Raw genomic sequence first — 16,247 nt, forward strand, 5'->3', positions numbered from 1 at the left:
CACAGGAAAAACACGTAAGCAAGAAGTATGTTTACTTAAACATGGTAACAACCACAACTGGACAGAAAAAAATTACACATCTGTTCAATTTAAATGTGTAAAAAGTTCCCATAGTTACTTTTCAAAATGTTATGAGAAACACGATGCCTTCCAAGCTCCGGCTTGCAAAATAATTTGCCCTTTCTGCATCAAATCCAGTCTCCAAACTGGTAAGGTACATTTTAGAGAGGTTTTTCAGAAAGCATTTGGGATTTCACTTCTAAAAGCTAACCTGAAGACACCTGAGCATTAATTACAAATTTTCTTTTTCATTAATAAATTTCAGCTAAAAGGCAGTAATTTTTACAAATCTGTTTTTTTTTTTTTTTTTCCTGCGGTACGCGGGCCTCTCACCGTTGTGGTCTCTTCTGCTGCGGAGCACAGGCTCCGGACACACAGGCTCAGCGGCCATGGCTCACGGGCCCAGCCACTCCACAGCATGTGGGATCTTCCCGGACCGGGGCACGAACCCGTGTCCCCTGCATCGGCAGGCGGACTCTCAACCACTGCGCCACCAGGGAAGCCCCCTTTAATTTTGTTTCTTTTTTCAGGAGTCTCTTTCAAGAATTATCTATTGGTTAGAGAAGATCTGAAGTTCAGTAATCCCCTTATTTTCCCTTCAGTTTTTAGTTATGTTACATTTACAGCTATTTATTGATTGATATTTATTGATATTTTTATTTTGGAATAGAAAATAAAGTGTTAATTTTCAAAGATTTAAAAAAAACTTTATTGAAGATGATATGATCTTGGAAAACCTCAAAGAATTAATTATAAAACAAACTCAAACAAAAAAGAACTTAGCAAGATAGCAGGATATAAAGTTAATATGCAAAACCCAATGGCCTTCAGATACATAAATAATGACCAGTTAGAAGATAAGATGGAAGAGAAAACTCCATTTAAAATGGCAACAAAAAAAGATAAAATACTTAAGAAACACTTAAGAAATACAAAAATTTTATATGAAGAAAACTTTATAGTTTTCCGGAAAACTTAGAGTTTGCTGGAAAAACATAAGAGTATGTTTGAGCAAATGGAAAGACATCTCTTGTTCTTGAATAGAATGTTTCATCATCAAGATATCAGGTCTATATTAATTTAAAATTTTAATACCATCTCAATAAAAAAAAAGCACCTGGATTTTTTTTCTGGAATTTGAAAAGTTGAAACTAAAGTGTGATCTCAAGTCAGTTGTCAACTTGGAGCAAAACTGTGACTTAAGGAAGAAAGCTGTATTTGGCATTCCTCTCAGAAATGAACTCGCCACCACTGAGCCAGTCCTATTCACCTCTAGCAGATTTGCTGCCATGTGGGTTGCTAAATCAGCCAGTTTCCAAAAGAAGCTGGAAATCTCAATTTGCATGTGACCTTTTACAGGTGAATATGTTGACAACTAATTTAAATTAAAAATAAAATACAGGTTAGGCAAAATAAAATATACCTCGCAGGTCATATCTAGACCACAGGCGGTCAGTTTTTGATCTGTTGGAAGTTGGCAAACTTTTTCTGTAAAGCGTCAGATGGTAAATATTTCAGGCTTTGTAGGCTACATACAGCCTCTGTTAAATACTCCTATTTTTACATCATTAAAAATGTGTGTAAAAGGCATTCTTAGCTCAAAGGCTGTAAAAAAACAGGCCTTGGATTTGGCGCTCAGGGTGGCAGTTTGCCATTCTTGGTTAACAGAAATCATTAGCCTTGAGAGTCAATGAATACTTTCAAAGACAGCCATATTACCTGAACTCTCTTACAAATAATTTTTAAAAAGTCAAGCTGGGATAAACATAATATAAATTCACTGCAGTGGACATCTCATAATGCAGTACATTTCCCTCCCGATATTCAGGAAGCACATCCTGAAAGGGAGTTTATGTATAATTTTAAGACACCTTCCCCCCATCTGTCACATTGTAACTGCTCTTACAAATGATGCCACATTAGCTGGAAAATGCTTTCTATTTTACTCCAATCATGTTCGCAAAAAAAAAAAAAAAAAAAAAAAAAAGCCCCAGTATTATCGGGTTTACAATTTAGATCTTTCTGCTCAGGAATTATTAGGATGGTTCTTGCTTCTTGGCTGTCAGCTGTACACATTTCCTTTTCTAATCCCTTAGAATCATGTTTGATAAAGTTTAGGATAATAGCACCTATTTCTGAGACAGACCAAGAACTTTATAATCCTATTAGACTAATGATGCGGCAAACATCAGAGGAAAAGTCATATCCAATTCATCCTTATGGATTGCTTTGGTCCTGGCCCAACCTCAGAAGTGACATTTTAGTGATCTGACCTGGCCCTGAACCATTGTGAAACTTACTAGGAAACTGTAAAATCTTTTCTAGAATCCTTTAAAAATAAGACAGGTAGTGAGATTTTAAAAATAACTACATGTGAAGAAGATTGATAAGATGGAAATCAGCTCTCAAATACCTTTTAAACTTCACAGTTCATTGAAACGATACTGGGAGTATCAATTATAACATTTACTGAATCAAATTTGATCCTGGATCACTAGTCATTTGACTCTAGGTCTACCTAAGTTGCCCTCAGTCTTCAGATCAATTACAAAACCAACCCAGGACTAAGGATTACCTAGAGTTTGGCTGGACCAATGCCCCTGGGCTTCTCAATCAGTATCTCTAATTACAGGGCAGAGCAAGCTCAAAAGCAGCTCTTCAAGATGAAGAAGAGCTGATGTGCTGGAATAGGCAAAAGCCAACTTAGTAGTGAGCCAGCTGTTAACATCACTAAGATTAAATCACATAAACTATGATGAACTATATTACATGAAAAACAATGGTACTGGGCTTCCCTGGTGGCGCGGTGGTTGGGAGTCCGCCTGCCGATGCAGGGGACACGGGTTCGTGCCCCGGTTCGGGAGGATCCCATGTGCCGCGGAGCGGCTGGGCCCGTGAGCCATGGCCGCTGAGACTGCGCGTCCGGAGCCTGTGCTCCGCAACGGGAGAGGCCGCAGCGGTGAGGGGCCCGCGTACTGCAAAAACAAAAAACAAAAAAACCCACAATGGTACTAAAACTAAAAACTCATCACTCCCTAATTATTTTACATTTTACCATTATCTGTGCTCCTGAGATTTACATCTATTGTATATTCATGGTAGAAACACTATACAACAGTGGGCTACTGGGCATCTTTCCCCAACCCTGCACTGTCATCATGTTGGTAATCTGAAATTGGCTATGCTGGGAGTATTTATACCACACAGATAGGCAAATACTATAAACCAGGCCCCACTCCACTTTCCAAAGAGTCAGTTTAGTTAAACATCCACCAGCACATTTCTGGCTTAGGAGGATACCACAACCTCTAAATAGCTCATGAACAGACTCCATCTCAATCATTCTTGTGCTAGACCCATAAAATATTCAAAAAAAATTTTTGAAGTTGTCTAAATATTTATGAAATAGAATCTTTTAGGGATCATTAGAAATGGATTTCTTTTTGAACATACATACCTTCTCTCTGAACAAGGAAGCATCTTTTAATTTTTAAAATAAAAAAATTATTTTTGGCCACACTGAGTAGCTTGTGGGATCTTTTTTTTAAATTAATTAATCTTATTTATTCATTTTTTTTTTTTGGCTGCGTTGGGTTTTCGTTGCTGCATGCGGGCTTTCTCTAGTTGAGGCGAGCAGGGGCTACTCTTCGTTGCGGTGTGTGGGCTTCTCACTGTGGTGGCTTCTCTTGTTGCGGAGCACAGGCTCTAGGCACACAGGCTTCAGTAGTTCTGGCATGCAGGCTCAATAGCTATGGCTCGTGGGCTCTAGAGCACAGGCTCAGCAGTTGTGGCGCCCAGGCTTAGTTGCCCAGCGGCATGTGGGATCTTCCCCAACCAGGGCTCAAACCCGTGTCCCCTGCATTGGCAGGTGGATTCTTAACCACTGCGCCACCATGGAAGCCCTAGCTTGTGGGATCCTAGTTCCCCGACTAGGGATCAAACCTGGGCCCCTGGCAGTGAGAGCGTGAAGTCCTAACCACTGGACTGCCAGGGAATTCCCAGAAGCACCTTTTCTAATAAATAGCAAACTGGGTCTGAGAAATCGTGGAATTCCCGTTAGTGTATTAGGGAAAGGCTTACAATGGGTTATTTTTATTTTTTGTCCTTTGTCTCTCACCTCAAATACTTTCTCCTGTGAGAAGAGCTATTGCCCGAAGGCAACACAGACTGGCCTTGAGAACAAAGTTGGACCAATAAGCTCCCGCCCACATCCAGGAAGTGATTAAGTAGGTCTAGGGCAAGTCCATGCAATACAAAGACCAGATTCCCTAACAAACGGCATGAATACCATCTGGGTCATTTCAGACATACGGAGTACCTCATTCAAGTTACTCAAAAGAATATCAAAATTGGACAGTGTGAAAAAAAATTAAGGCATATGTGTAACGGGCATTACACACATTAGTTTTTTTTTTAAGGCACTTTTTTTAAAAATTAATTTTATTTATTTAGTTTTGGCTGTGTTGGGTCTTTGTTGCTGTCGCAGGCTTTCTCTAGTTGTGGCGAGCAGGGGCTACTCATCCTTGTGGTGCACAGGCTGCTCATTGCGGTGGCTTCTCTTGTTGCAAAGCACAGGCTTGAGGAACACAGGCTTTAGTAGTTGCAGCACGCGGGCTCAGTAGTTGTGGCACGTGGCCTTAGTTGCTCCGCGGCATGTGGGATCTTCCCAGACCAGGGATCGAACCCGTGTCCCCTGCATTGGCAGGCGGATTCTTAACCACTGTGCCACCAGGGAAGCCCCCACACATTAGTTTTGATTTTTCTTTTAAGTTTGTCTTGGAGTGCCTGCAAATACGCTAAATGCCTAAGCTGAAGTGGAAAAAGATATATACACAGGGCATACATTATTTTTAACCTCCTCTTTTTTAGGTAGTTGAAAAAAAAATCCCTGAACTCTTGCTGGTTATGTGTGCAATACTAACACCACTATATCATCTTATAGAAAGTGCATAAATCAGGACAAAGGGCCACGTGCTTGTTCTTTACAGTAGAAAGGCATCAAACATTCAAAAGAAAGTAGTTTTCATGTCTGAGGAATTAATACCTAACTCCAAGTTTGAGGAACACCAACTTTCTGTATTTTTTCCTGTGGGAAATTTGCAAATATGATGCTCTACACTGAAAATCACTCCCTCACATTTTTCCACTAAATACTGAGAAATAGTAAAGCAGCCATTAGAGTTTTTAAGGTTATTTCCAAGCATGTATGTATGGGCGTATAGGTATAATACAGCCTTCAAAATTACCCTTAGTTCTTAATATTTAATATTTGAGAGAAACTAAAACATGTTATCATGTCATGGGCTTTAATCTATAAAAAATTATTGGTAAAACTAACAGGTGGATGACTTTACTTGCATTCTCCTACTCTAATGAGCACTGAGAGAACATGGCTATTATTCTGCTTTTGACTGATCAAAAAGAGTGCAAAACATCTACACTTTATACTTTATTTAAAATTAATAAAACAAACACAGTTATAGATAAATGAAAATTCAGTACATTTAGCTGGATAATATAAAAATTTACATATTCACAAGCACATAGCTCCTTCACTGACACCAAACATTTTAATCTATGTAGTCAAAGTCTTCTGGAATTCCAAAATTTTTATCAATTTTATTTTCTTCGAGCCCAAATTTTCTTTTGGCCCAAGATTTTAATGCAAATATGTTATCTATAAAGAAAATTGAGAAATATTTTTGAGAATTGAAAACATAATCACAAAACATTTCAAATATAATTACATTCAGCTTTCTTTTTACTTCTATTACTTTTAGAAGTATCAAAATAAGGAGTTTTCTGTATTTTCAAGAGTAGCAGCAATTAACTTCAGAAGAAAGAAAAGATTTAATGATTATTTTGAATAAACAGATTTCATATTAAAAAATTCAGTAGGGGGCTTCCCTGGTGGCGCAGTGGTTGAGAGTCTGCCTGCCGATGCAGGGGACATGGGTTCGTGCCCTGGTCTAGGAGGATCCTACATGCCGCGGAGCAGCTGGGCCCGCGAGCCATGGTTACTGAGCCCGCGCGTCCGGAGCCTGTGCTCCGCAACGGGAGAGTCCACAGCAGTGAGAGGCCCGTGTACCGCAAAAAAAAAAATTCAGTAAATTAGTTGCCACTAAAGAATACCCGACTTAAAGAATAATTCAAAGCCAGGGAGAGGTTAATGGTACCTCTTCCACATTTCCACAGCAAAGGCAGGATTCTGTTACCTCAGGAATTAGAGTTGCTCCTGTTCCCAAATGGAACCCCTTTCCCTCCCCCACAGAGAGAATGGCTTCCAGACAATCAGGCCAGGGAGAAGGGGTGAGGAGGAGAGAAGGGATTCTCTTAAGACTAAAAGAGGAACAGATATATCCTGAATGTCTTCTAGGGAATTTAAATGCAGTTTACCACTGAAAAAAGTGTTACATCTATATAAAGGGATTTATCCCAAGGAAATAAATTGTGTACAAAGATTTATGAGCAAATCTTCATCCCAGTGTAACAAAAGAAAAAAATAAAAGCAATCAAAAAATCTAGAAACTATAAATGCTGGAGAGGGTGTGGAGAAAAGGGAACACTCTTGCACTGCTGGTGGGAATGTGAATTGGTACAGCCACTATGGAGAACAGTATGGAGGTTCCCTAAAAAACTATAAACAGAAAGACCATACGACCCAGCAATCCTACTACTGGGCATATACCCTGAGAAAACCATAATTCAAAAAGAGTCATGTACCAAAATGTTCATTGCAGCTCTATTTACAATAGCCAGGACATGGAAGCAACCTAAGTGCCCATCAACAGATGAATGGATAAAGAAGATGTGGCACATATATACAATGGAATATTACTCAGCCATAAAAAGAAACGAAATTGAGTTATTTGTAGTGAGGTGGACGGACCTAGAGTCTGTCATACAGAGTGAAGTAAGTCAGAAAGAGAAAGACAAATACCGTATGCTAACACATATATATGGAATCTAAGAAAAAAAAATGTCATGAAGAACCTAAGGGTAAGACAGGAGTAAAGACACAGACCTACTAGAGAATGGACTTGAGGATACAGGGAGGGGTAAGGGTAAGCTGTGACAAAGTGAGAGAGTGGCATGGACATATTTACACTACCAAATGTAAAATAGATAGCTAGTGGGAAGCAGCCGCATAGAACAGGGAGATCAGCTCGGTGCTTTGTGACCACCTAGAGGGGTGGGATAGGGAGGGTGCAGGGGAGGGAGACGCAAGAGGGAAGAGATATGGGAACATATGTATATGTATAACTGATTCACTTTGTTATAAAGCAGAAACTAACACACCATTGTAAAGCAATTATACGCCAAGAAAGATGTAAAAAAAAAGCAATCTAAATGTCTAATCAAGTAGAAGGGTGTCAATGCATAGGCAGTGAAGGATGCAAGGCAGTACCAACGTGCTCACAATGGCTGCACTGAGGGAATGGGAATGATGGTGAGTTTTCTGTTTTTAATTTTACACATTCTCTTTAATGTACATATACCATCTTTAAAATAAATATGTATTATAAATACAGAAAAGTAATGGTATACAGTTTTCTGGTTCAGAGTATTCTATAAAACATTAAGCACTGTGTTAGTTGTGATAATGAAATGAAGGGTTAAAGTAGGTTCTTTTGGAGTGTTATTGGCTGAATTATCACCTCCCCCTAATTCATATGTTGTAGTCCTAAACCCCACTACCTCAGAATATGATTGTACTTGGAAATTGGGTCTTTAAAGAGGTGATTAAGTTAAAATGAGCCCACTGGTGTGGACCCTAATCCAATCTAACTGGTGTCCTTACAAGAAAAGGAAATGTGGATACACTGAGACACTAGGGCCAGGCATTGGAAAGACTGTCAGGACACAAGGAGAAGAAGCCAAGGAGAGAGAGGCCTCAGAAAAAACCAAACCTGCCTACACCTTGAGTTTGGACTTCCATCCTCCAGAACTGTGAGAAAATCAATTTCTTTATTTACGCCACCTGGTCTGAAGTATATTGTTATGGTACCATTAGGAAATTAATATATGAAGTTCAATCCCTCTTAAAAATATTGTTTTAGGAAGTTTAATTCCAAGTATCAAATATTGATAACTAAATGTTTGGAACGAAGTTCACTGCTGAGGTGAATACTACTATATCAAATAGAATAATGTTAACAAAATATCCTCATTTCTTTAAATAAAGAGTTATAGGATATCAACAGATATTAAAATAAATCTTTATGTAATGATCTAAACCAAATCTCTACTTTTCATAAGAACCTAAGAGAGAATACTAATAGCACTCTAGAATAATCTGTTTAATTTGATTACTGTCTGCACAACCTGTGCAATCTTGACAGTCACAACCAAATACTTATAGAGGGCCCATTGCTACGTAAGACAGCTATTAAGTGTATTACAGGTATTCCAGAACATAAAGAGCCTATGCCTTCAAACTGACACAAGAGTAGAGAGAGAAAAATCAATTTATCACTAAACAATTCCAAAGTGATATGTGTGTTAGAGAGAAAAGATCAAGTGTTATGTGTAGAGCTTGTACAATAGGCTCCAAGAATACAGAAAGATTTCCAGAAAACAAGAGGACAGATGCAACGCTGTAGGAGCCTTGGAGGAATGTATTTCAATCCGGGAAGAGGAGAGAAGAAAACGAGGCACCATAGTAAGACTAGAGCCTCTGCAGGAAGGAGTTCCTGGTTCATGTGAGGGCAAGAAACCATTTTATTATAAACCTTCAAAGATTAAGAACAAGCAAAAGAATAAACAAATAAAAAGCCTCTGTACACAATGCTTAATGGACCAATTCAAAAAGACTCTGATTAAATATGTCCTTGGGCCACTCGATGTCTGCCTTCAAGACAAAGTCACCCGCAATCTTGATAGTTCATCCCTGTCAATTAATTTTTCTATTATGTGGAAATGTTTACGAATGGATAAAAAATACTTTTATTTTTAAAGAAACAACCTTAAGACTGGTAGAATTCATATTAATTTATATGGTGGCAAACCCAAGATATATACAGGAATAGGATGGGCAATATCACATGCATTAGTCTATGTTAGGACCTCACAACATCTTTCCCCCCTCACTCATTTAGATGCCTCTCATACAAAGTCGTAAAAACTCCACTATCTTAGTTATTAGGCAAGGTTTTATATAATTTGATAAGTCACTTTTAAAGTTACTTAATGTCGCAAAACATTTAGATGCTATATTTCTAGTTATATTTATACCCTGAGGTGACTTCTCATTCTATAAAATTGAAATACTGAATTACTGAACAGTAAGTATGCTCAATTTAAAATACATTTTAGGGACCTTTTCAGTATAAAGAAACCAAATCTTAACTAATAATTATATAACGATCTTTAGTTATAAGTATTATTGATGTTTTCTTTTTGTTTGTTTTGAAAACAGGAAGGTTTTCTGAGGTGTAATTCGTTTTAACTCCATGATTTTTTCATAACACTTTTATGTTGGAAGGAGCAAGTTGTAAACTCAAATGGAAATATGTTTTTTTGTTTGTTTGTTTTTGTTTTTGCGGTACGCGGGCTTCTCACTGTTGTGGCCTCTCCTGTTGCGGAGCACAGGCTCCGGACACGCAGGCTCAGCGGCCATGGCTCACGGGCCCAGCTGCTCCGCGGCATGTGGGATCCCCCCGGACCGGGGCACGAACCCGTGTGCCCTGCATTGGCAGGCGGACTCTCAACCACTGCGCCACCAGGGAAGCCCCCGGAAATATGGTTCTTAACAGCTGTTTCTACTGTTCTGAAAATGTTATCCTTCCCGTATGATTTAAAAAGTTTCAGGCTCTTTCTCAGCTAATAACACAAGGGAAAAAAAAATTGTTCACATTTTTTTAATTATAATTTTTGAAGTTTATGATCAACTGGAAAACATGAAAGGATTTTTTTAAGAGACAGGGAAAAGGGGAGTATTTGTTTATCAATGTGTCTAATGGTGTGCTAAACGGCTTACAAACTGTTTTATTTAATCCTTCCAAAATGTGAGGTAGATATTATCCACATTGAACAGATGAAGAAGCAGGGTCAGAGAGGTTCAATAAATCACATAGCAAATAAGGAGAACAACCTGGATTCCTTTGAAAGTCAAGTTCCTCCCACTATATTCACAGGCTGCCTGTGCCTACTGTTTGCTGAGCTGCTTTGTTAATTAGGGGAAATCATTTTGTGACTCTTGTCTTATTTTTAACCTAAAAATCCACTTGCCTTTTTACTTACTCAAAATTTTATATTTCTCAAACCTATATGATAACACTGTATTTATTGTTTATTTATACTTTATTGGACACACATTTCATTATTCTCTTTTATTTAATGTTAGTTTGCTGTTTTTACCCTCCTTTGTTCTTATCACTAAATCATTACACTAGGAAATAACTTTGTAATAAATAAGACTGCAATTTTATAGGGACCAAAGGCCAGTTATATTGATTTTATCACTGTACTTAATTCTAAAATAGACAAGGAAAAACGATTCTTAAGTTTTCTGTGAAATACAGAGGTCTGGACATGGAATCAGGGAAATCTGGCTCTAATCCCTGTTCATCCAGTGACTAATCACCTTTGACTTAAGGCAGCTACTTCAAGCTTTCTGCATCTCTGTGTCAATGCAATCTTATCTATGCTGTCCCACGGAAACAGAATAAGGGTAACACATATAAAGGCATTAAAGACTCTTACCAGGATGGAAAGGTTCAATTACCATTATTTCATAATTAAATACTGAAAAAACATCAGTGTAACTTCCAGACAGGTTTTAACAATAATAATCATACTTGTATATAATTCACAACAATCATTATTTATTAATGTTCTTCTAAATTTTAAGACACATAGATAATGCCTCATTAGTTCCCATTTCTTAGTATATACCTGGTATAGACCAGAGGGTGTATCCATTGGCAAATGGATTAATGAGGCATTTACATGAAAGCAGGTACACAGAGAAGACTACCCCGTGTGGTGGGTGAGAGCTTGGACTCTGAAATCTAATTCCTGTTCCACTGCCTAGCACCTGTGTGACTGTGGGTTCCTAGTGGCCTCAGGTTCATCTCTAAAATTAGGGCTAATAATCCTATCTACCTCATAAGATTGTTGTGGAGATAAAATGAGAATGCAGCACAGACACGCTTTATAATGCCTGGCTCATAATCAGCCCTTGACAAATGTTTGCAATTATTATTATGAGCAAGAAGACAAATCTTTAGGATTGCATGAAACTCTTAAAAGTTGTATCTTGCATTAATATATAAGAAGGTTAAGTGATTAGCCCAAGTGATTTATCTAGGAAAAGTTACACAAAACTTAAAGTAATCACTGGTTTTACAAAAATGCCTTACACTTTACAAAATGACTCATAATAAGATTTTAAAAATTCCTCAAGTAAATGAAATGATTTAAGATATAAAAACTTGATTAATACATACACTTTCAGAAATGTCTTTTCTTGAACTTAACCAGGCACAATAGTTCCTGCATTTCACATCATAGTAAGTGTACAAGAGTTTGACTAGTTTATCAGTGCCGCTGTAATACATACCAGTCCATCTGTTAGCAGCTTCTTTGGCCACTTCATTTGCTTGACCTGAAAAAAACCCAACCATATATATATAGATTTATCCTTTTCGGAAAAAAAAGCTCAAATAGTGACACTGTATCTCACAAACCTGCTCAATTTCCCAAGGAAATTTTAGATAGTTGCAGTTATCTTAGTCATGAATAGAAAGTCAATGTGAACAACTTCCCTTTCCTAAATGTCCACTATTATGGTACTTCCTCTTTAAAAACATGTTTAACCGAGATGTTTCTCAAATAATTTACACCAGAAGAAGATAAAATAATTTAAGTTTAATGATAAGCATTTTAGTGTATACATATTAGACAACAATAAACTTGACAATATAATTTTAATGGCCATACAGTAGCCCTGAAGGAGGAAATATTTACTTTATATTTAATTATACTTCTTGCTATTACATGTTATCTGTATCTATATGATGTCGTTCAAGTTAATCTACACAGCACATAACAATGCCATGATCACCTGGGCATAAATAGTATTCATAATGATAGCATTTATTTATTTATTGAAAAACAAGTTATATACCAAAGAATTCACCATATTAAAGTGTATTATCCAGTGGTTTTTAGTATATTTACAAGGCTGTACAACCGTCACCACTACCTAATTCCAGAACATTCTCATAACCCCAAAGAAAATCCCACACCCATTAGGAGTCACTCCACTTCCCCTTACCCCCAGCCCCTGGAGACCACTTACCTACTTTCTGTCTCTATGGATTTGCCTATTCTGGACATTTCATATAAATGAAATCATATATGTCTGGCTTCCTTTCACTTGGCACAATGTTTTCAAGGGTTGTCAACTGTAGCATGTATAAATACTTCATTCCTTTTTACTGCCAAATAATATTCCATTGTATGGATATACCACATTTCACTTAGTCACTCACCAGTTGATGGACATTTGGGCTGTTATTACTAATATGAATTTAACAATTTTTGTGTGAACATGTTTTCAATTCTTTTGGGTACATACCTAGGGGTGGAACTGCCAGCTCAAATGGTAACTATACATACATAACTAACTATACATACAACATTTTGGGGAACAGATAACTTGTTTTCCAAAGTGGCTGCATCAACACACCATTGTAAAGCAATTATACTCCAAAAAAGATGTTCAAAAACAAAAACAAACAAAAAAAAAAAAGTGGCTGCATCATTTTCACAGTCCCACCAGCAACCTAAGAGTTCCAACTTCTCCACATCCCCACCAATAATTATTTTGCCTTCTTTTTATTATAGCCATCCTAATGGGTATCTCATTGTGTTGTGATTTGCATTTCCCTAATGACTAACGATGTTGAGCATCTTCCCATATGCTCATTGGCCATTTGTATATTTTCCTTGGAAAAATGTTTATTCAAATCCTTTGTCTGTGTTTAAATTCTTTTTATTGTTGAGTCATAAGAGTTTTTTTAATGTATATTTTTGATATTGGACACTCATCAGATACAGGATTTTCAACTATTTTCTCCCACTCTGTGGGTTTTCTTTCCACTTTCTTGACAATATACTTTGACACACAAAAGTTGTTAATTTTGACGAAGTCAAATTTATCTACTTTTTCTTTGGTTGCTTGAGCTTTTGATGTCATATCTAAGAAAACTAGGCTACAGAGACACACATCTATGTTTTTTTTCTAAGAGTTTTATAGGTTTAGCTCTTACGTTTAGGTCTCTGCTCTACTTGAGTTAATTTTTGTGTACGGTGTGAGGTGGGAGGCCGGGTTGACTCATTTGCATGTGGATAACCAGTTGTGCCCAGCGTCCTTGGTTGAAAACACTATTTTGTTCTGACTGAATGGTCTTGGTACCCTTGCTCAAAACCTTGTTTACTTCTGGACGCTCAATTCCATTTCATTAACCTGTACGTCTATTCTTATACCAGTACCAAATTGCCTTGATTACTCAAGTTTTGTAGTAAGTTTTGAAATTGGGAAATTTGAGTCTTCCAACTTTTTTCTTCCCCAAGGTTCTTTTGGCTGTTCTGGGTCCCCTGCATTTTCATATGAATTTTAGGACTAATATCAATTTCTGCAGAAAAGAAATTGGAATTTTGGAGGTTTTACAGTTAATCTGTAGACCAGTTGGGGGGTACTTCCACCATGACAACATTTAGGTCATTCAATTCATGAACACGGGATGTCTTTCTATTTATATAGGTCTTTAATTTCATTAAATGTTTTTTACTTTTCAGTACAAGTCTTGCACTTCTTTGATTAATTTTACTAAGTATTTTACTCATTTTGATGCTACTGTAAGTGGAATTCTCTCTTAATTTCATTTTCAGGCTGTTTATTGATAGTTTATAAAATACAAGTGTTTTTTATATATTGATTTTCTATCTTGCAATCAGCTGACCTCACTTGTGAACTCTAATGGTTGTATTTTGCTGTTGTTGTTTTGTGGATTGTTTAGGGGTATCTATCTATCTAAGATCATGTCAACTGCAAATAGAGATAGTTTTCTTTTTTTCTTTTCAATATGGATGCTTTTTATTTCTCTTTCTTACCTAACTGCCCTGGCTTGAATTTCCAGTACAGTGTTGAACAGAAGAGGTGAGAGTGGACATCCTTGGGGAAAGCATACAGCATTTCACCATTCAATGTGTTAGCTGTTCTATTTACAGTAGGCAGGACATGGAAGCAACCTAAGTGTCTATTGACAGATGAATGTTTAAAGAAGATGTGGCACATATATACAATGGAATATTACTCAGCCATAAAAAGAAACGAAATTGAGTTATTTGCAGTGAGATGGATGGACCTAGAGATTGTCATACAGAGTGAAGTAAGTCAGAAAGAGAAAAATAAATACTGTATGCTAACACATATATATGGAATCTAAAAAAAAAAAGGTTCTGAAGAACCTTGGGGCAGGACAGGAATAAAGACACAGACATAGAGCATGGATCTGGGGACATGAGGAGGGGGAAGGGTAAGCTGGGATGAAGTGAGAGAGTGGCATGGACTTATATACACTACCAAATGTAAAATAGATAGCTAGTGGGAAGCAGCCACATAGTGCAGGGAGATCAGCTCTGTACTTTGTGACCACTTAGAGGGGTGGGATAGGGAGGGTGGGAGGGAGACGCAAGAAGGAGGAGATATGGGGATATATGTATATGTATAGCTGATTCACTTTGTTATAAAGCAGAAACTAACACACTATTGTAAAGCAATTATACACCAATAAAGATGATAAAAAAAAAAGTTAGATGTGCATTTTTTTTTTTGGCTGCACCACATGGCACGTGGGATCTTAATTCCCCAACCAGGGATGGAACCTGTGCCCCCAGCACTGGAAGTGCAGAGTCTTAACCACTGGGCCGCCAGGGAAGTCCCAGCTGTGCATTTTTTACAGATACACTTTTTTTGTTTGTTTGTTTTTGTGGTATGCAGTCCTCTCACTGTTGTGGCCTCTCCCATTGCGGAGCACAGCCTCTGGATGCGCAGGCTCAGCGGCCATGGCTCACGGGCCCAGCCGCTCCATGGCATGCAGGATCTTCCCGGACCGGGGCACGAACCCATGTCCCCTGCATCGGCAGGGGGACTCTCAACCACTGCGCCACCAGGGAAGCCCACAGATACACTCTTATTAGACTGAGGAAGTTCACTTCTTTTCCCAGTTTGTTGAGTGTTTTTATTACGAAAGGGTGTTGGATTTTATCAAATACTTTGTTTATTAAGACAATTATGTGGTGTTACATCCATGTTTATTCTATAAATAGGTTGCATTAGATTTTTTTGGTACGTTGAACCAACCTTTCATCCCTGAGATAAATGTCACTTAATCAGGGTGTATAATCCTTTTTATATACTGCTGGATTTGATTTGCTAGAACTTTGTTGAGAATACTTACATCTATATTTGTAAGCAATACTTAACTATAGTTTTTTTTTCTTACGAAGTCTTTGGTTTGGGTATCAAGGTAATACTGACTTCAAAGAATGAGTTAGGAAGTGTTCTCTCTTTTCTAATTTTTTTTTAATTGAAAAGTTACTTCTTTAAACTGACAGAATTCACCAGTGTAGACTTGGCTTTTCATTGTAAGAAGTTTTTAATTTCTAACTCAGTCTCTTAACATGTTATACATCTATTTACAGCGTTCATTTCTGCTTGAGATAGTTTTGGTAACTTGTATCCTTCTAGAAATTTGTTCACTTCATATAACTTATCAAATTCATTGACATACCACTGCTCATAGTATTCCTTTATAGTCCTCTTTCTATCTGTAAGGTCAACAATGATCCTTCTAATTCATTCCTGATTTTAGTAATTTGAATCTTCCTTTTTTCCTGGTCAGTCTAGCCAAAGTTTGCCAATTTTGTTGATCTGCTTAAAGAACCAACTTTTGGTTTTATTGACTTTCTCTTGTTTTTCGATTCTCTAGCTCTTTTATTTCTGTTCTAGTCATTTTATTTCCTTTCTTGTATCTGCTTTGGGTTTAGTTTGCTCTTCTTTTTCTAGTTTCTTAAGATAAAAGTCTAGGTTTTTGTTTTGAAAGTTTTCTCTATTTTTCAACATAGGCATTAAAATATTAATAAATTTCCCACTGAGCAATGCCTTCATTGCACCC

The 16,247-nt window shown here is 37.4% G+C and overlaps 1 protein-coding gene across 1 annotated transcript in view; it reads right to left on the minus strand.

The window, feature by feature from the left end:
• Window positions 1-5,630: 5,630 nt before the first annotated feature.
• MND1 (meiotic nuclear divisions 1) overlaps window positions 5,631-16,247 on the minus strand; it is a gene marked incomplete at both ends in the record, with an annotated part of 75,059 nt that continues 64,442 nt past the window's right edge. The window contains 2 exons of the mRNA XM_082838167.1: window positions 5,631-5,737; window positions 11,624-11,668. Of these exons, the coding sequence (XP_082694293.1) occupies window positions 5,631-5,737; window positions 11,624-11,668 (152 nt within the window). The remainder of the gene's footprint in view (window positions 5,738-11,623; window positions 11,669-16,247) is intronic.

Source organism: Leucopleurus acutus (assembly GCF_964270905.1).
Source record: "Leucopleurus acutus genome assembly, chromosome: 4".
Lineage (NCBI taxonomy): Eukaryota > Metazoa > Chordata > Mammalia > Artiodactyla > Delphinidae > Leucopleurus > Leucopleurus acutus.